The sequence below is a fragment of the Miniopterus natalensis genome, chromosome 3 (genome assembly GCF_054644295.1).
Source record: "Miniopterus natalensis isolate mMinNat1 chromosome 3, mMinNat1.hap1, whole genome shotgun sequence".
Lineage (NCBI taxonomy): Eukaryota > Metazoa > Chordata > Mammalia > Chiroptera > Miniopteridae > Miniopterus > Miniopterus natalensis.
Genome location: NC_142083.1, coordinates 74,132,358 through 74,154,245, shown reverse-complemented (window position 1 = coordinate 74,154,245; position 21,888 = coordinate 74,132,358). Strand labels below are relative to the sequence as shown.

The window sequence follows — 21,888 nt, the reverse complement described above, 5'->3', positions numbered from 1 at the left end:
CTTTGGAGCTACAGCAGGGGTGGCCGTGTTATCTTTCCCTTTGCCATTTGGGCCTGGGTGTTGACAGTCCCCCATACCCTTGAACCATCTAAGAAAATGTTCACATTTTTAAAAAGAATTTATTGAGAAACAGAAGATATAAAGTACATAATAGAAGGAACTAAAGAGTTTACCACAGATTTTTTCAGCCCATTTCAACTAAAAGAAATTTACTGGGCTAAAACCATGGATACCAAGGTCCCAATTCCATTTTCAACCCTGTCTCTCTTGGCTGCTAAGCCAACCAGTTCATACTTTCTCCTGAGACAAGTCAGGCTGCCTTCTAAAACCTCCCCAAACCTACTTCCTGATTGCCTCTTTATACACAGGCCCTTCTCTATTTGGTCCTAAAGATTCCTCACGTGGGGCTTCAGGTGAGGTCCACCCTGACCCTACTGCACCTTCTCCACTCCTTCAACCAAAGGTGTCTGTGGTCCCTCAAAGATCCTTTTTTGCTCTTGTCCTGATTCATTTAAGTAAACTATATTCATGAACCAGTGGAGTAGGATGGTTCTGCTACCTCTGGTAAAGTTACCAATCTTCCTAAGCCTGCACTGGAACTTGGTCTTTCTCTTGCTAGGAATGTTTCCGAGTGCTATCTCGGACACCTCTCTGCCACAGCTAGTACAAGACTGCATTCTCCCCAAAACAGAATTCTGCGCCCCTGTCCAGTCTCCCATTTAATTAATGGGTTAACTTTAGTTCCCAGTTGATCTGTCAAGGAGAGATGGTCGAGCACCTTGATCTTGACACCCACCTTTGAACCCTACCCAGGCTCAGGTCACCAACCTCACCAATTTCCTTGGAAGATTTCTGACTTCTCACATGGAGCTCTGCCCCTGTGGAATCCTGTCTCTGTAGATTTATTATATGGCATGGCATTATAGACACAGTAATAATAAGACTACAGTGAAAGGAGAGCTATTCTCTCCCAAATTATATTTTCTCTAAATTATCAAGATTTGGCCACTCTCATCGTTTTGAACCTCTAAAAATCTATGGTTATCGGTCCTTTATTAGCAGTCTGATTCTCAGCTGGCCTTTAGGAATATCATTGCGTCTTAGCAAGTTGGCCATTGGTCCCTTCTGCTCCTATAGTCACGGTTGTGTCATAGTATATGGCATCTTCAAACAACTGCTGGAATGCAAAATAAAATAGTCTTCTCCAAAGGAGAAGCCGTTAATAGCTCTACCCAGATGTTCTTGAGCTTTTACCTCGCAATATGTGCACATCACATCCCATTCAAGCTCACACTGACGTAAGAATACTAGGTTAGTACAAGCGAGTTTAACTTTTTTCCAACCAATACCTCGATTTGAGCTTTATGGCATACAAAACACAAAATAATTCTACTTCTCACCCAGTCCTCACAACCCTGTGAGGTGGGCATGGTGGATATTATTATCCCCATTTTACTGATTTAGAAACTGAGGTTCAGAGAAGTTAGGGAGCTAGACCAAGATAACACAGCTATTAAGTGGAAGAGCTAGCACTCAGCCCAGGTCTCTGCTTCCTCATTCATTTTAGGTGCAAAGAATATGAAAGAGGTTTCCTACTCCCTTTCTCCCTACCTGAACCAATGTGTGCACAACCTAGAAAGTTCCAAACAGGAAAAGGAATGATTGACCAAGTTAACTGTCATAGTCCAATGCAGGGTGTATCTTTCACAATCTTCCTGATTTCTTAACATCTGTAGTTTAACCAAGAACTTTCAGTGCTGAGTGGTGCTTTCTGTGGGTTTCATTAGGATTCCCTGGTCACAGTTAAGATGCTGGGGATTTTACTCTAAATTGGCTCAATGTTATACTCCCCATTTGTTTCATATTTTGCCAATGTTCTGTGCCTTCCCACCCCTACTTTCTGTCAATCTTCTAATGCCTGGCTTTCCAAGATGCTTATAGCTTCCTGGAAGGTCATGAGGCTCCTGCATGTCTGTGGCATTCCGTGGGATTTTCCTCTTGCAGTCAGGTGACAATTCCTTTCTAAAGGTTTCTGTTCCTGCTATGTCTCCTGGGTGAGCCACTTGGCTGGAGCCATTTTACCAGCCAGGTCCTCGGCATATGGTTCCTGTACAGCTCTGCAGAGCTGTTGTTCCAACCTGAAGGTATATGATCCCTCAGGTCCCCTTCCACACACATAAGCAGGACATCCCAATCTTATCTCTTTTGTGACTGGGAGCTGAGCCACCCCCCGGGAAGCATATGGTGGGCTGTATCCACAGTGGCCCCCTGCTGGGGATTTCCCATAAGCCAAGGTTTTGGACATCTTGGCTGGATGGGGCTATGGCACTTAAGATGGCAAATCTCTGGAGTCTTATCACTGTCACATTCCTTTTCACAGATATTAATTCATTTCACACACATTTAACTCACAGCACCAACTATGAGCCATCATGTTGCTAACTCTGCAGATAGAGCTGCAAAGACAGACCCTCCCCACCAACGCAATTCACCCTATACCAGCTGGTTCCTTAGAATAACTGTTTGGTTTCCAGTTGGTCTGAATTCGTTGGTGAACTCAACAAGACCTTTCCCTGCCTTCTGAACACTCTACAGTGATCCCATCACCACCGGGGACCACTGACCTCTATACACCTTCCCAAGGTGGGTTCCTCTGCAGCCACCAGATAGACACCTGTCCTAATGGTCCTTCTCCCTGCCACACCTGGCCAGCTGGTACCCTCCCCCTGACTCCTGCCCCTCTAACAGAACAGTCTCATTTGTGCTGAGACATATTCATTTGCAAATCCTGTAGCTATTCTTGAATATCATTTATAGAGGTGCGTTTTTAAGGATAAACAGCCAAGCATACATGTTACTTAATGGACAATAATAACTAAGAAGAAATGTGCATATATGAGTAACAGCACGAAATAACTCAGAAAGAACCCAATCTCCTAAATCACACTATTTACATATTTTGAACCTATTTCCACTCGGTAATGATTCAAACATACTTTCACCTTGTTGCTATCATTATGTGATCATAATCCAAATTCTTTTTTTTTTTTTTGCTTATGATTGCATCACATAACATATTCTTGTAAATAGTTTTCATAGTTATCATACATGAAGACAGTAGCTCATTGCCCTAGCAGACCACAATCTACTTAGCTGTCCCCCCACAGCTGAGCAGTTTCCAGTCAAGACTTATAATTTACAGGGTGGCCACAAATACCTCTGTGCAAATACTTTTTTTCTTTTGAATTATTTTCCCAGAATGTATTCCCCAAAGTGAGTTAACTGGGGCTTATCGTCATCTTTTTTTACTCGTCAAGTATTGCTAAAATTCTCTCCAGGAAGCACCATTTTATAGTGCCAGGAGTCTTATTTCTCCACAACATATTTTTAAAGTGTATTTCTGACATATGCAAGTGGCTAACATTTTAAAATCATTTTGCTTAGCTGTCCTGGCCTTTGCACATTTCCTCCTGGGCACACAGCCTCTTTGGTCCTTTGACCAAGTAAGATATCTTGGTCTGCATATATGGAGGCCTAGCTTGTACTCAGACCAATTCTACATATGCAGTTTTCTCATCTTATTGGTTTTTAAAATTATTCTTTCCTGTATACAGTTTAATTTTTTATATAATTGAATTTGTACTTGACATTGATGATTTCCCCCATCATGTCAATAAACAAGCAATAACCTCCCTAGAAAAGGATTTTCTTTTCCCCACCCAAATGCCCTGCGCTTTCCATCTGGACTTGTCCAAAATTCCTCTGGTTCCCATGAACATTCCATTGTCCATGATTCCCACATTACAGTTCCCTTAGGTCATCTCTCGACAGCCCCTGGCTAAACACGTCTACTTCAGTTCCACCTTTGCCCTGACCTCTGCAAAGGACCAGTGGTCGTGGCTCACCTCCAACTACTAGATCCTTCCTTCCAAGTTTTACTCTTCCACCATCCCTGCCCCACTACCAACTTCTCAGGGTTTTCAGCTGTTTTGTCTCCCCAATCCCACACCTGGCCTCTAGGGTTAGATTGTTTTCCCAGCAGTAGTGGCCGACTGAAGAACACATTCCCTCACCCCTCAGTTCAGCCAAAATTTCTCAAAAGGAATTTTGCTGGAAAACTAAGAGGGAAACTAAAAGTAGACTCCAGGAAGTAGAAAGATATCAAAACAGGAGAGATTTTACATCCTACGTAGGTCTTGGATCGGAGGTGGCAGGGGCACCTGGGGGTTCCCCTCCTCTCACTCAGAACCCTGTGTGTTAGACTCGGACCCTGCCAGGTTCTGTGTTCTAGCAGCACATTCTCTTCACGGACCTTGAGGTAAACACCTCTTGGCTTCTGCTGGCGTCTGTACTTGATCCCCCATGAAGCCCACCTCATACTGCACTGGGGGACTCCATTACCAGAGAAGCCTCTAATTCATGACCATGGCTGGTGGAAGATGCCATTAACTGCCACTTCGAAATCCCACGCATATTCTGACCTGGTGTGTCCCTGTTCCAATCCGAGAAGAGCTAGTTCTCAGCTCTTCCAGAGGCATGTGCCCGATGCGCCCTGAGACCTCCTGGGCTCAGAGGACTTCTGCCCACCTCCCCAAGGCTCCTGCTGGGCTCCTCCACCAGGAATGGTTTCGAAGAACAAAAATTAGGACAAGCTTACAAATCTCAGAAACTTAAAACTATACCAACAATAGCAGAGAGGATGTCGGCGATGGTGGGAGCAGTCACCCACAAAAAGCAAGAGGTGTGGTAACTCCGAGCACCCTGCCAGCCCTCCTCCTCTGCTTCTGAGAGCTATGGTCATGCCACAACCCTTGGTCCCTATCTCTGCACACTCAAAAAGGGGTTGGCAGTGTGGCACATCACACTGAAAAGTTGCCAACGCCTGCCCTCTGGGAAAATGCCCTCGTTTACCACATCCCATGGCAACCCTGCCTCCCTCCTCCTGCCCCGCTCCCTCCCCAATCCCACCCAGTTCCACCCCAGTCCCAGCCCTTTAACTGTCAGGAGAGCGGACCCGAAAGATGTGGATGGTCCCGTTACTGAGGGACACGACCAGGTACCTGCCGTCCACCATGGTGGTCACCCGGGGCTTTTCCAGGCCGTGATAAGCTGTCAGGAAGTCACCTAGCAGTGACCCCTTCGGGTCCAGGATCACCACCTTGTTGACCTCACGGAGGGTCAAAAAAATATAGCCCTTCTTATCCACAGACACCGAGCCTGGCTGGCAGCCATGCAAACCTGGTCCTCCGTACTCCCCTATCACCTGACCCAGCCCATCACAGACCACCACACTATTCTGCTGCCAATCTGACCCCACAAAATTGCCCTGGGGACTGGTGGTGAGAAACACTAGTGCCCGAAGGCCCCGGTTGGCCTTGCCTCCAGGGATAAAGCGGGTGGCCAGGCTGCCTTCCATGTTGTACACCTCCACGTGCCCCGACACGCTGACAGCCACCCGGTCCCCACTCGGCATTGCAGCCACAGCATGGCTGGCCTGGGAGAGGCTCAGGGCCCGGCGCCACTGCACCTCACCGTCAGGACTTATGAGGTAGAGCCGAGCCCCAGCTGAGAAGGCCACCGCACCCTGCAAGGCGGCCACGCTGCAGGGGGAGCAGCCCTCTGGGACAGGCACGGCGCCTTTGTAGTCTCCATTAAGGGAGAAGCGCTTCAGAGCCCTGTTCTGCTCATCCGCCACCAGGATCTCCCGGGGGCCAAAGGGACAGATCCCAGTGATTCGGGGAGACCGCTTGTCTCCAGGCATCCGCGTGGGAAAGCTGCAGGAAAAGATGGGCCTGGGGAGGAGGCCGGAGCCCTCCAGGTTTGGCCCAGGGGCAGGGCTGGGCTCCCGGGAAATTGACTTGAGCCTGCCTTTGAACTTCCTCTTCTTGTTGGATCTGCCGCCCCCTGCAGTCTGGGCTTCTCCATCTTCTTGCGGCATCTGGGATCTGCCCTCTTTTGGGGTCTGGGCTCTCTCTGCCTTTGGGGTCTGGGTTGCATCTTCCTGGGGTGTTTGGGCTCGGTCCTCCTTGGGGGTCTGGGCTCCATCCCTACTCTGGGGATGGACTGCACTGTGTCTCTCAGTCTTGGCTCTATCCTCTCTGGGGCTCTGGGTTTCTTCACCTCCCTGGCTACCAGCTCCATCTTTCCCACTGTTCTTCTGGGGCTTCTGATTCTCAAAGGAGAGCCACAGCAGGTGGCAGTTCTTGTCCAGCAGCCCAGGATGGAGCTCCAGCTGGGGCAACAGACAGGGAGCTTGTCCAGGCATCCAGGGACAATCCTGCAGCTGCCTGAGCCTCTGGGCAATTGCCCCCTCCAATGAGAGTATCTCGGCCTCACGACCCAGGCTGAGCACCCGACGGGCAAAGGCAGCCGCTGCCCTGGCCACCTGCTCCCGGCCCTCCAGCTCCCCCAGCCTCTCCCGAGCAGCCTCCTCGGCAGCCTCCACGTGGGCCCGCAGCTGCCCCAGCACCTCCTTCTTCTGGGCCAGAAGGGCCCGGAGGACCCCCTCAGCAGCCTCCTCCACCTGTGTCCCCACCCTGGCCGCCTGCTCCCGCAGGTGGGCTAAGGCTTCCTTTTCCACCATCCGGGCGGCCTCTAACTCAGCCAGGTTCTTGTCCACGCCCGCTAGTAACTCCTCAAGGCCTGGTCTCCGGGCACGCACAGCTTCAGCCAAGGGCAGGCAGGGGTGGTCCAGGTGGGGGTCAAGGCGACACTCACGGCATAGTAGCTGGGAACAGGGCTGGCACAGGAAGCGCAGGGCTTCCCCTGGGTGCTGGGGACACTGGGCTGCCTGGCGCTCCCGGGCCTCCTCATCATACCACCCTGCCCGGTAGCCCACCAGGTCCACCACTCGGTGGGTGTGAGTCTGCCGAGTGCAGCGGTGCCCATCGGCACAGGCCTGACACAAGTCATCGGCACAGTCTAGGCACCGGGCTGTGGCTGGCCCCCCGGCACTGGCGCCCCCCATCAGGGGGCACAGTGCACAGGCTGGCTTTCCTGCACGTAGGTCTCCACCAGCCCGGGCCTTCACCAAATCCAGGAGCCCGTTGACAAAGAAGTTGGTCTTGAAAGCTGCCACACCTGCTGGTGGCACGGGCACGGTCTCACGGCACTCGGGGCATCGGAGGTGGCCGCCCTCGGCCAGCTGGGCTAGGCAGTCCTGGCAGTAGGTGTGCAGGCAGGGCAAGGTTTTGGGCGCCCGCAGCTGCTCTAGGCAGATTTTACAGGCCAGGAAGTCGCTGCTCAAGGCCTCCAGAAGGGACGGCGAGGATCCCTGGGACACCATCCTGCAAGCAAGGGTCAGGATTAGAGGGCAGAGGGCACCACACAGTGCGTCCAGCCTGCCCTCCTGCCTCTCCCCCTACGCTCAAGCCCCACCAGGTCTGGAGAATCACCTGAATGGCCAGGAATTTTCTTCCTGTCTTCTGAGTCCTCTGGCCATTTGCTCTTGAGCCAGGTAAATGTGAACAAGTCAGTGCTGCTTGCATGTGTCAAGAGATGTAAGAAATGACAAGACCAAGAAGCCCCTGGCCTCAAAGAGCTAATAGTGTAATAATTAGTGCCCTCAGCTGACAGGCCTTTTGGCAAGTGTGTTCCGAGCCCCGTGTGAATAGGTCCTAGGGATCCTGCTGAGGCAGAGGGGCTGGGGTGGGGGAGACACCACAGAAGTCCAGGTGGGCAGAGTTGTCTTGACTCCTGGCATCTGGGGTAGTAGAAGGGGCCCCAATTTCCCTGGTGCATACACCTGTCTTCTAGACCCTGGGAGTGGTTTCATGGGCAGTGGGGGCCCCACTTCCTGCCCTGACTTTCTGAACCGGGTTCTGGAGCTGGCAGCAGGGTGGCTGAGGGGAAGGGGCAGCCCTGTCCTCTCCTTTCTGCTGCTGGACCTTGGGGGTCACTGTAGCCTGTGCCTCAACTCCTAGAGTCCTCTTCTTTCAGTCCTTCCTGCTGCAAGAGGCCCTCTGTTCTAGAAACCTCTGAAGGGCCCGAGTCATGTGAGGTTTATCTGCGAATCCTCCCAGTTCCCAGCACAGTAGCTGTGAAATATCTGATGAAGGGACTTGGGGAATTTCCCCCAAACTTCCGAAAAGTGGGGGCTGGGAGGCGAGCTCAGAGAGTGGAAGGGGGTCTTTCCCAGGGAAGCCTCAGACCTCTGGCCCCGTGGGGTGAAGTGGGGGGTGCTCCCTCCCAGCCCCCCCTCCTCTCCCCTCCCCTCCGCTCCCCTCCCGACTTCCGGGCCCCTCTCCCCGCCTCCCCCCCTTCCTCTCCCTCCGGCGCTCCCCCCCCCCCCCCCCCGCAGTTCAGCTCTTCCTTCAGCTCCCCTCCCCCTCCCTCTCCTTACCTGGCCTGAGCTGACCTTGGGAGCCAGAACCAGGAGTGGGGTGCCGAGGCCTGGGCACCGCTGCTGCAGGGTGCCTGGAAGAGAAACAAAACTGAAACTAATTGTACTTGTGCAACTTCCGTCCCAGCCCCGGGACACCGACTCGTACAGCCTCAGGCCCCGCCTTCTTCCCCACCCCGCCTGGCCCTCTTCCTGGGGCGGGGGCACCCCCATCAGAGCTCGGCCCCCTCCAGGAGGCTCCAGGGGCGCCCAGTCCGTTGTAGCCTCTGGACTCGCTCAGCCAGCCGAGCATGTTTGTGGCAAACGCATCGCCTGCGGACTCGTCCTCTGAGAGAAAAATCAGAGGTCGTCTGTAATTCAGACCCCGGTCCTCAGGCCGGGTTTCCAGCGCTGCAGCTTATCTGCAAACCCAGCCCTAGGGGAGGCCCTTGGTGCCGGGACCTTCCGCTGGGCTGTGGGAACCAGATAAGGAGCCTCCACCTGAGGGGCTCAGCAAAGGCTTCCTGGAGGAGGCGTTACTTGAGATGAGTTTGAAGAGTGAACTGGGGCTTGCGGTTCGCTGGAGAAGAATATAGGGGAAAGTGTTGGGGATCAGGAACGGCAAGTATGTGGACACAGGAATGAAATAGCACAACTCTCCAGGCTGACTCTAAGTAACTATCCAGGGTGGGAAGGGGACGTGAGTGGTGGCAGCTGAGGTTATAGAAGGAGGCAGCATGGCCAGATCACAAAGGGCCTTATGAGCTACGTGAAGGAGTCTTGAGTTTCATCCAAAAAGCCAAAAGAAATCACAGAAGGATATTTTCCCCAACATCTTATGAAAATTTTGAAGCACAAAGACGTTGGAAGAATTGCAACGAACACTCACATACCCACCACTTCAGTTCCGCAGTTACATTTTACCATAGTTGAATCATCATAAATCTATCCCTGTAGTACCCCTTTATCCAGAATGACAGGATTTCAGCAGGAAACCCAAATGGTGAGAGCTCACTCCGGCAGCAGTCTAGAGAACAGAGGGGAGCCTGACTGCAGGATCCAGGTGAAAAGTGTGTGTGGGAGGGGACGGTGTCTGAGCTGACCCAGAGGCGATAGGGACAGAGGGGACCGTGGAGGATGGAAGCCGCACATGTGAATTATTGTTGAAGGCAAAAGAAGCCATGGGACTGGTGATCGGCCCTGGGAGGGAGGCGAAGGTAAGAGGGCAGAATGCCCCTCAGGTTTGGCAGGTGTAGAGGTCAGGAGGGAGGGCTAGGCTGGCGATACCCAGGCTGGTGACTTTCCCACACATTTCCAATGTGTATCTGTGGTTCTGAGAAAGTTACTCAACAGTGTCCAAAGCTAGAAGAACAGGGCTGAGAGAGCATTTTGGGCAACACAGACATTTAAGGGCAAGTGGGGAGGGGCTGGAGCTTGAAGGAGTCAGAGAAGTAGTTGCCAGAGGCGTAGGTGGAGAACCAAGAGAAAGGCCACAGAAGTCATAGCTGGAGAACGATCGGTGCTGTGGAACGCTACAAACCAGATGGGCAGTCAAGATGCTACCAACCAGATGGCACACCAAGAAAAATGTGCTGGTGTACCTGTGCCCTAAGTGTATGCGTACACCGCACATGTGTGTGGCCTACGTGTGTGCTTGTGCACATTCAGGAACAATCTGTTGAAAGCCTGTTGTGGACAGTGTGCCAGGCACTGTGGAATATACGAAGATAAGCAAGATACGTTCCCTGCCCACAGGGAGCTTACAGTCTAACAGGGGAGGTGAAATGAGTACATGGTGCAATATGACAGTAAGACAAATGTCAGTTACGGTGTCAAAATAATCACCACAATGGCTTCCTTTTATTGGGTATTTAGCATGAGCTTGACATGGGCTGTTGTAAACATAACCTGATTTAATCCTCACAATAACCTGGTGAGATAAGTATCATTATTGCTTTCATTTTACAGGTGAGAGAACTGAGTTAGAGAGAGAAAAGTGATTCAGTTGAGGCCATATAAAGTGCTTATGACAGCCCAGAAGAGGGAGAATTTGATTTTTCCTGGAATGGTAATAATGGAGTAAAAATCAGGAAGGCTTCTTGAAAGAGGAGACATTACAGTGGCTGTCCTACACTGCCTCCCTTGACATTGAACAATTGCTTAAAGTGTCTACAGTGTGTGGCCAGGCCCTGAGATGATAGTTTCTCTACACTGAGAAAAGCCTCCTAAATAAAGTGATAATTCAACTACAGCCAGCTGATAAGCATTACCATGGAGACATGTGCAGGGGAGGAGGAATTGGGGGTAGGGTAGAGATAGTTGCTGCATGCTAAGGGCACCTCTAGACGACTCTTTGGGAAGGTGGTTGGTCTGATAGGACTGGAATGCAGTTGGGTGGGGGGTAGTGTCAGGAAATGGAAGTTGAGCAGGCAGAACAAACTAAAGTTTTCTGTTTAGTATCCTATAAGGCCTTAAGGTAATGGGGAGCCATTATAGGATTTGGGAAATTAGGACTTTGTTCTGCAAGTACTTGGAGATGTTGGGACTGTGAGCAAAGATTTTTAATCTTAATTTATAGAAATAATAAGGACAATCTAAAATAATTTTAAAATACATATCATCATTGTAACAAAATATTTTTTCAGTGTTTATTTCAGTTGTTCACTGTCCATATGAAATATATTTTACATAATTGTACTTATAGTGTACATATACTTTTTGCTACTTAATAACTTAATGTTACATCAACATTTTCTGTTTCTACATAGTCTTCATAGTTATTGTTAATGCCTGCATAATTATGTACCATAATTTACTTAACTAGTTAGTAATATGCTGCTAAGCCAGCTTCCCCCATTACCATTTTCCATGATGTAAATAGGGGATAAATTTTCACACCAGGGCTGATTTCTTGCTACCAATGATTTAACAGCCAGCTGCAAAATCCCTGAAATTTAACAATGGCTTCTCAGGAGCCAGTGCTTTTGGGAAGCTTTTAAAATCTTCTCTTTGTCCCCAAAGTTCTGAATTTCACAGTGAGTACATCGGCTGGGCATTTAGTGGGCTCTTTCACTCGGAAACAGTTTCCCTTTGGAGCTGGGAAATTTTCCTGAAGTTCTTTGTAGATGATCTTCTCCCCTCTGTTTTCTCTTCTGTAACTTCCATCATTCAGATGTTGTATCTCTTAAATGAGTCGTCTAATTTTATTTTTTCTGTTATTTTCCATTTCTTTCTCTTTTCGACTTAAACCTTCTAACCCTTCTACTGAGTTTTCCAAATCTGCTGTCATTGTTCTAATTCATGTGTTCCCTTTTTTGCATTCGACGTTTACTGTGGAATCAATATCCTCTCCTATATCTGAGGATATGAATGATAGTATTATATTTGTGGTTTTAGTTTTCTTCGCCTTGTATAGTTTCTGTTACCTCCAAGTTGTTTTTCCTCCCTCCCTCCCTTTCTTCCTTTTTAGGTGACTGTGATATTTATTATTTTGTATTTTAAAATTAATATAAAAACAAGGAGATTGATATTGGAATAATACTATTAACTAGACTGTGGGTCTTATTCATATTTCACCAATTTTCACATGCACTCAAGTGTGTGCGTTCCACATAGTTCTATGCAATTTTATCACAACTATAGATGTGTGTAATCACCGCTATGATCATGTTACCAAACTGTCCCATCAACACAAAGAAACTTCCTCCCTCCATCAACCCATTGCAGCCACCGATCTGTTCGCCATCTCCATAATTTTGTTATTTGATGTTATATAAATGGAATCATAAAGCACGAAATTTAGAGACTGGCTTTTTTCACTTACTGTTCTCGAGATCCATCCAAGTTGTTGCATATATATCAATAGTTCGTTTCTTTTTATTGCCGAGTAGTATTCCATTAAGTGCTCCGTAGTTTATCCATTCTCCCATTGGAAGACATTCAGATTGTTTCTAGTTTTTGGTTATTACAAATATAACTACTATGAACATTTGTATACAGGTTTTTGTGTGAACCTAAGTCTTCACGTCTCTGGGATAAATGCTCAGAAGCATGATTGCTTGGTCTTGTGGTTAGTGTATGTTTTTATTTATTTTTCAGTCCTCATCCGAGGATATTTTTTCCATTGCTTTTCAGAGAGAGTGGGAGGGAGAGAGAGAGAGAGAAACATCAATGTGAGAGAGACACATCAATTGGTTGCTTCCCAGAGGAGCCCTGACTGGGGGCCAGGGATCGGGCCTGCAACCGAGGTCGTGCCCTTGGCCAGAGCCCGAGACGCTGCAGTCCAAGGGCCGACGCTCTAAGCACTAAAGCAAACTGGCCAGGGCCGTGTATGTTTAGTTTTACAGGGAACTGCCAAAACATTTTCCTGAGTGGCTGTACCACTTTACCTTCCCACTAGGGACGTATGAGAGATCCATTTTCTCCACATCATCATCAGCATTTAGCATTGTCAGATTTTAAAATTTTAGTTGTTCTAATAGGTATGATATTTCATCATGGTTTTAGTTGGCATTGTCCTAATAGCTAATGATACTGAACATATTTTCACACGCTGATCTTCCATCCATCTATCTGGTGAAGTGTCTGTTCTTTTGCCAGTTTTTAATTGGATTTTTAAAATTACTGATGAGTTTTAAGAATTCTTTATATATTCTGTATAAGTCATTTGCCAGATTTGGGATTTGCAAACATTTTCTCCCAACCTGTACCTTATATTTTCATTCTAATAACAATGTGTGTTGGCAGGGCAAACATTTTTAATTTTGATTAATCCAGTTTATCAATATATTCTTTTATGGTTTATGCTTTGGTGTCATGTCTAAGAAATCTTTGTATTACTCAAGGTCACAGTGATTTTCTTCTATGTTTTCTTCCAGAAGTTTTATAGCTTTAATACTGACGTTTAGGTCTGTGATCCATTTTGAGTTAATTTTTGTATATATTTTGAGGTAATGTTTGTTTGTTTGCATATGGATGTCTCATTGTTCCAACCACAATTTTTCTGAAAAAAACATATTTTTCTCCTTGAATTATTTTAGCATCTTTGTCAAAAAGCAGTTGACAGTAAATGTGTTTATTTCTGAGTTTCCTATCCTATTCCATTGTTCTACATGTCTATCCTTATGCCAGTGCCACACTGTCATGATTACTGTAACTTCACAAAAACTTTGAAGTCAGGTAGAGTTCTCAATATTTGGTTTTTTTCAAAACTATTTTGGTTATTCTAGGTCCTTTGCATTTCCAAATAAAGTTTAGAATCAAAATTATTTAAAAAGCTTCTGGGATTTTCATAGATATTTCATTGACTCCATAGATCAATTTAAAAATAATTACCATCTTAATAATACTGAGTCTTTTAATTTATGAACATAGTATATATCTCTTCATTTACAGGGTAGGACAAAAGTAGATTCACAGTTGTATGTGAAACAGTTTATTCTTGTATTATTATTTTTTAATTATTGTATTGTTTTCCATACAAACAACTGTAAACCTACTTTTGCCCCACCTTGTATCTAGCTTTTCTTTAAATCTCTCAACAATGTTTTTTAGTTTTCAGTGCGTAGGTTTTGCATTCCTTTTGCTAAATTTGTTCCTAAATATTTTATTTTTTGGATGCTTTTGTGAATGAAATTTTTAAATCTCATTTTAAATTGTTCGTTGTTAATTATGGAAGTAGAACTGGTTTTTATGTTTTGGTCCAATAGCCTATGACCTTGCTAACCTCACCTACTAACTTTTGTGTTTTGTTTTGTTTTTCTTTTTATAGATTCCTTAGGATTTTTTAGGTACAAGGCCATGTCATTCATAAATAAAGGCAGTTTTACTTCTTCCTTCCCATCTGTATGTCTTACACTTTTTTCTTGCCTTTTTGGACTAGCTAGAATCTTCTGTAAAATGCTGAATAAAAGTGCTGAGAGCAGACTTTCTTGTCTTGTTCTTGGCCATAGTTATTACAATATTATTGACTATATTCCCTACACTGTATTTACCTCCTCATGACTATTTTGTAACTACCAATTTGTCCTTCACAATCCCTTCGCCTTTCCCTCACCTCCTATCTCCTTCCATCTGGCAACCCTCAGTTTTTTCTCTGTATCTGTGAGTATGTTTCTGTTTTATTTGTTTCTTTTGTTCTTTAGAATTCACATGTAACTGAAATCATATGGTATTTGTCTTTCTCTGACTGACTTATTTCATTGAACATAATACCCCTTAGGTCCATCCAGGGTGTCAGAAATGGTAAAATTTCATTTTTTATGCCTGAGTAATATTCCAATTTATATACATAATGTACCATTGCTTTTTTTTTTACCCACTTGTTTATTGATGGGCACTTGGGCTGCTTCCATATCTTGGCTATTGTAAATAATGCTGCAGTGAACATAGGGGGTGCATATATTCTCTTGAATTAGTGTGTTGGGTTTCTTCAGATACATACTTAGAAGTGGATATATATTCAGTTACATTTTTAATATTTAAAAAATATGTCTTTATTGATTTCAGAGACAGGAAGGGAGTGGGGGAGAGAGAGAGAGAAACATCAATGGTGAGAGAGTCATTGATCGGCTGCCTCCTGCACACCCCCGACTGAGGATCGAACCCGCAACCCAGGCACGTGCCCTGACTGGAAATCGAACTGCAACCTCCTGGATCATAGGTTGATGCTCAACCACTGAGCCACGCCAGCTGGACAACATTTAAAATTTTGAGTAACCTCCATACTGTTTTCCACACCAACCTGCATTCCCACCAACAGTGCACAAGGGTTGCCTTTTCTCCACACCCTCACTAACACTTCTTTGTTGATTTGTTGATGGTGGCCATTCTGACAGGTGTGGGGTGATATCGCATTGCGGTTTAACTTGCATTTCTCTAATTAGTTACGTTGAGCATCTTTTCATATTTTCTCTGTTCATTCGATTGGATAATTTTTCTTTATCTTTGAGGCCACTGATTCTTTCTTCTGCCATCCCAAATTTGCTGTTGAGCCCTTCTAATGAATTTTTCATTTCAGTTATTTTACTTTTCTACTGTAGAATTTCCACTTGGTTCTTTTTTTAATAGTTTCTGTTTCTCTGCTGAGATTTCCTATTTTTTGTGTCACTGTCATCATATTTTCCTTTAATTCTTTGCAAATATTCGTAACAGCTACTTCCATGTGTCTGTCTGCTAAATATAACATCCGGGCCCACTCAGAATCTGTTCTCCTAAATGAGGGTCACACTTTCCTGTTTCTCTGCACATCTGAGAGTATTTGGTACTGAGGATTGTTGCTGATGTAGCTGTTGTTTAACAATTTGACCAGACTTAAACTTTGGATTTTGTTTCTACAGTGGTGTGTGTTTACTGATTATCTTTACTTGGTTTTCTGTTCTTATTTTTCAGTCTGATTTTTGGAATCTCCCTGGTATCTGCACAGCTTAGTTGTCAGTCAGATTTTGGCAGAGGTTGAGCTCAAATACCTAGAGCCCTTCAGGCTTCCACCCTTTCCCAAGTGACAGGTGTGTGGGCTGTGGGAGCACACTTGGAGTTCAGCTATACTCAGCTCACCCTCTAGTTTCCTTGCGGAAACTGTTATGCAAGTCTGAAAGGATATTTGGCAATATTTACATCCCAGACAAGTGTCATTAAAAAGAACCATTAAATTCCGTAGATAGTGTTAACCAAAGAAGAGGTTTAGTCTATGATAAAAATAAACAACAACAACAAAACCACATTTATCTGAGCAAAGTGAATGCAATGCAGAGGGCACAGACTTGGGTAGCAAACCCAGTTGTGCTCTGAAGAGAACAAAGAAAGCAGGATTTTATAAAGGCAAAATCTACAAGTTTAGTTCCCATTTGGGCTCTTCATGCAAACAAAAGATTAACAGGGATTGGTTAGATCCAAAGTGCAAATGAAGGAGGCAAAAACTACAAGGAGGAGGTAAAGTCCATACTTTCCACGTAGCAGTTGTTCCAGGATGTTTATGGCTCAGCCTTGAGCTGGGTTTAGTAACAGGTTAGCAAGTTAATAGCAGCTCTGAGAACTGAGGCACAAGGTGCATGGATCCCACTTCCCCAGTGGCCTCCCTACTCTATTTCTAAGTGATTGTCTTAGCAATGTGTATTCCTTTTTTTTAAACTGCTTTTGTTTTATTTATTTATTTTTATTTATTTATTTTTTATATCTTTATTGATTTCAGAGAGAGGAAGGAAGAGGGAGAGAGAGATAGAAGCATCAATGATGAGAGAGTCATTGATCTACTGCCTCCTGCACGCCCCCTACAGGGGATGGAGCCCGAAACGCAGGCATGTGCCCTGACCAGGAATCAAACTGAGATCTCCTGGACCCTAGGTCGATGCTCAACTGCTAAGCCATGCTGGCCAGGCAAGTATTCCATTTTATTTTCTTCTGTACCTGTAGCCATGCAACAAAGTATTTTAAAATTAAGTTATTGTATAATATTCACATAAATGTATTATGTGAATATTATACAATAATATAATAGCCCTGGCATTGGTGCTCCTGTCATCCAGCACAGCCAATGTGTGGGCTTGATGTCTGCCTTGGTCTGTGTATATCCTAAACACATTGGGCTGGAGGTGTTCACTCTCACTGAGAAGCATTACTGATGCTTATCTCATGGTCCAAAGAAATCATTTCTACCTCCAGCTGTCCAAATGAGACTGGCAACAAGCAGTGTCTGACTTCCAGCTCACCTTCTGAATACAACTGTCAAACTCAGTACCGATATTCCTGTTGACATGAAGCTGACACTCAATCACTCTTACAGCAACCAAAATTGTTCTGAGTCACTCAAAAGTCATCTGATCCCTGGCCAGCCAGCCTTCATAACCCAGCACCAAAGAACCCAGGATCAGATTTCTAGTGACAGCAAATCCTGTGTTGCAGCGCAGGCTGGCAGCAGTCTCTTTTTATCTTTTACCCTCCTTGACCTCTCTTACATTTTACTTATTTATTTTCCTAAGGTCCCACCTCACAGTGGTCAAGAAGTTCATTTTCTGATAGTTGGAACCTCATAACTTCTATATGGAAATTTTCTAAAGAAATCTTGACTTGAACTTAACCTCTATTATTTGCTCTTCTGTCCTGAAACTAGGACCAGGGCGAAGAAACCCCTTTCACAAAGTTTCATCTGCAGTGCCTATATGTTGGCGTGAAATCCTCTCTCATAAGTAGTATTCCCATTTTATAAGGTTGCAAAATACCTGAAGAGGTTTACATGTGTTAATTTACACCTCTTGCTGCACCTATGTAAATTAATCAGGCCTATGTAAATTAATGAGGCCTCACTGACAGTGGAAGGGTTGACCACTCCCTTCTCCAAACTCGCTCCTCGCTAGGCCTGCGCCCCTCCTCCTCCTCTGCCGCCGTGCACGCAGTTTCATCTGGCAGCGCGGTCCACCCTGAGCGGTCTTTGCCACCCAGGCCCACAAGAGGGCGCTCTCACCCTGCAGGACGTGGACAACAGCCAAGCCTAACCACCTAGCCCCGTTTCTGGGCTTTGGGAGGTGCCTGTCAGCCAATCATCAGAGGCCCTATGCCCCTTCTATTCTGATACACTCCCAGTTCCCCCTCCACTTCTCTCTTATACTAGTAAATCTCCCACAAAGATTCAGGTGCAAATTATAAAGGGGCACCAAGAAAATTCATTTATCAACCTAAATAATATTTTAATACAATATTTTTAAAACAAAATCAAAAGTAATGCAAAAAATCTACAGTGAACTAAACATCAAAATTGTAAGTAAAGACAGGATCGATACTACCACATTTTCCTTTTGCTCAGGACTCAATACAGCGCTGCTCGGCACTGCTGGGCCTCACCCCCTAATGCCCTATCACTAACTGAAGGACTTTTTTTCTGTATTCGCTTCTCCTCTGCAGCATCACTGTTCCTCTCTCCCCTGAATCCTTCTTTAGCCCATATTTCCCACCTTAAAACTGTGGGCAAAAAAGGGGCCACATATTAAACCTCACAAACTCAGGAGGCCTGCATGCCAAACTCAGAGACCTAAAGTAATCATATAGGATGGTCTGAAATTAAAACTTCTTAACTAAAAGTGAGTCTTGGTGGGTAGCCATGCCCTAGGCCAGTATCATCCTTGACAAAGGTCAATCTTTACCTTAACTGAGTCTGCCCATTGTCTTTTTGCATCTGTAATAACACCTTTGAAAGGTCAGAGTAGAATAATCTCCTGTTTTCCAGAACCCTCAAGGCAGCCAACCTCCTACCAGACCACTAGGCCACAGAACCTCCATTGTTATCTTGTTCCCTGCATACCATCTCTATGTGTGAAATTTAATTGTTAACTATCCTATACCCACCAATGTAAAATAAATATTTGTCTCTTTGTTTTACTCTTTATTTGGTCTCAGAGATTCCCCACTTTGCTTTCTCCCCCTTCTCTAATCTACCACCAATGGATTTCATGTAGACCCCTTACATCTCTTCCTTTAAATGTAATGTATAAAATAAGCTACAAAACTGCCATTCTCCGAAGCGTTTTCTCTGTTTGTTGAAATTTTGCTTCCCGACAATTGTCAGTTTGGCTCAAATAAACTCTACAAAAAAATAAAAATAAATTCTCTACAGGTTTGGACATTTCTTACTTCAACAAAAATAGAATACCAGTCCCCTGCTTGACCTCACACGCCGGGGCTATCATTGCTTTTCTTGTTCTTCATTGTCTCTAACACTGACTACAATTAGGCTTTTGTTCTTGACACTCTCGGGAAGATGTTCTAGCCAACATCACTAACAACCTCCACCTTGTCTGTGCTCCTCTTATTTGGCCATGGCATCTGGCAGAGGAGATCACCCCCTCCTTGAAACTTTTTCCTTTTGGCATCTTGGTCTCTCAGCTTCTCCAGGTTCTCTTCCTACCTCCCTGCTCATACTTTCTCTGGATTCTCTAGTCTTCCTGATTCCAAACAGAGTGCATTCAGACCTCTTCTCTGTCTATACTCCCTTCCGAGGTGACCTCATCCGGTCTCATGGCTCCACAAACGATGTTACATCCTTGATAGAATAGCAATTCCCAAACCTTCATCTCCACACCAGGCCTTTCCCCTGACTTCCAGGCTCATGTCTGACTTCCCTACTGAAGTGAACATTTCCACTTGTAAGTGGAACAGACACCCCATTCTCCTTTTTTTCTTTTCTTTGAAATTTTCAAATAGACAATCAATTATGTCATCAATGAATAGAAATTGTTTTATTTTTTTCTTTTCCATCTGTATGCTTTTTCTTTCTTTTTCCTGCCTTATTGCACTGGCCAAGACTCTCAGTACAATATTGATTAGGAGTGATGGAAGTAAACATTCTTTTCTTGTTCCCAGCCTCAGGTGGAAAGCATTCAGACTTTTAACATTATATATTTTTCCATACACCTTTAGCAGGTTAAGGAAGTTTCCTTCTATTCCCAGTTTGCTGAGGTTTTTTGTTTTTGTTTTTAACATGAATAGATGTTCAATTTTTAAAAAATATATCTTTATTGATTTCAGAGAGTGGAAGGGAGAGGGAGAGATAGAGATAGAAACGTCAATGATGAGAGAGTCATTGATTGGCTGCCTCCCACACGCTTTCCCCTGGGGATTGAGCCGGCAACCCGGGCATGTGCCCTGACCAGGAATTGAACCAGGATCTCCTGGATCCTACGTCAATGCTCAACCCCTGAAGCACACTGGCCGGGCTAGAATTTCAGTTTTGTCAAATGTTTTTCTGCATCTATTGAGATGATCATGCAGTGTTTAATCTTTAGTCTATTAATATGATTAATTTCATTGATTGCTTTTTGAATGTTGAATGAACCTTGTATTCCCAGGACAACCCCTACTTGTTCTAAACACTAACTCCCTACATCCCAGCCTGTCCTCCCATCCCCAGCCTCAGGTATCTCCATCTCTGTAATACAACTTCATCTTCCAGTTGCTGAGGCCAAGTGCTTTGCAACTACCTTCGATTCCTCTTTTTCTGTTGCACTGTGTAAACTGTCAGCTCTACCTTCAAAATGTATTCAAAATTCAACCTCCTCTCCCTACCTCTTGCCTGAACTACTGCTATAATCTGCTCACTGGCCTATGTTCATTCTTGCCTATGATATTTACAAAGATGTATGTTATGGAATAGTATATCATAGGTTTTTATACATCACTCATATGTTTGAGAAAAATGCATGTTCTTTAAATTTCTGGAACCAAATTTTAATATATAGTTATTAGATCAAGTTTATAGCTCAACTCCCCTGTATTCTTAACATAATATTTTTTTTCTACCTAAAGATATTGATCACCAATATATGCTTTTGTAAATATCTCACAAAGGCTATGGATTTGTCCATTTCCACCAGTAATTTTTGTCAGTTTGTGATTTATATATCTTAAGTTATGTTCAATCCATACACATTTAGAATTTTTCCAATAGGTTGAACATTTTTACCATTGTGCTAATATCATATGTTAACAATCGAGTCTTTATATTATTATAATGCCTTTTGCCTTAAAGTCTTTTTTGCCTTTGAGACCTCAATTTCCCTTCCATATCTTTCGCCTAAGGAAATATCTATCTTCAGCCTAATCTGGAAATGGAATATTTGAATAAACTATTAATGAACATGAACTAACGACAATTAGTCATGCATACTTATTTACCTGAGAGTATATTTATGCTCAAGAAACAGAGGGCACCCATACTTTGATAGCACACCTGGGCCATTCACAGACACTGACCATGTACTAAGTTACAAAGTCACCTTAGTAAATTCCAAAGTTTCTGCATGATAGAGACTCTGGTCTCTGACAGTAGTATATAACATTAAAAGTCAACAACAGCCCTGGCTGGTGTGGTTCAGTTGGTTGAGCGTTGTCCCGTGCACCAAGAGGTCACTGGTTCAGTTCCCCGTCACGGCACATGCTGGGGTTGTGGGCTTGATCCCCAGAAGGGGGTGTGCAGGAGGCAGCCAATTAATGCTTCTCCCTCATGTCGATGTTTCTCTTTCTCCCCCTCTCTTTATTTTTATTTTTTTTTAATATATCTTTATTGATTTCAGAGAGAGGAAAGGAGAGAGAGAGACAGAAACATCAATGATGAGAGTCATTGATCAGCTGCAGCCCGCAACCTGGGCATGTGTCTCCCCCTCTCTTTAAAAATCAACAAAAACATTTTAAAAAATCAACAACAAAAGGCTAGCAAACACATCTCATTTCCCTGGGGTTTATTTAGAAACCACTACACACTGAATCATAGGTTGAAATCATGAGGGCAATTCTCTTTCCCTTTTCTATCCATCCACCTGGCCTTCCAGGTCCACCTTTTCTGGACTTTCTCTTGAGCGGATCACCCTGTCGTCCTCTATTTTGCTTCAACTCTCCCACTGCTCCTGTTCTGAGAGCTTAATATTCCTTCTTATCATAACTGATTTATGTATTTACTTGTTGGCTTATTTATATAGTTTGGTTTTTACATTTAACTCTTTTTAATTGAAGAAGTAATGAATTGATGAAGTAACAACTTGTCAGCTGGAACAAAGGAGCCTATGAAATGATGGTTCCTGTCTCTG

The 21,888-nt window shown here is 44.8% G+C and overlaps 1 protein-coding gene across 1 annotated transcript; it reads right to left on the bottom strand.

Annotated features, from left to right (window-relative positions):
* Nucleotides 1–99: 99 nt before the first annotated feature.
* On the bottom strand, nucleotides 100–8,419 carry TRIM56 (tripartite motif containing 56). The gene is made up of 2 exons (XM_016198972.2): nucleotides 8,342–8,419; nucleotides 100–7,286 (listed from the first exon to the last, which is right to left on the bottom strand). Exon 2 carries the CDS (start codon nucleotides 7,283–7,285, stop codon nucleotides 4,994–4,996), a length of 2,292 nt encoding a protein of 763 aa, XP_016054458.1. The 5' UTR covers nucleotide 7,286; nucleotides 8,342–8,419; the 3' UTR covers nucleotides 100–4,993.
* Nucleotides 8,420–21,888: the final 13,469 nt, after the last annotated feature.

Bases quoted from the DNA above. Each gene is read 5' to 3' on its own strand.
- TRIM56 (XM_016198972.2), bottom strand. From the start codon at position 7,285: ATGGTGTCCCAGGGATCCTCGCCGTCCCTTCTGGAGGCCTTGAGCAGC.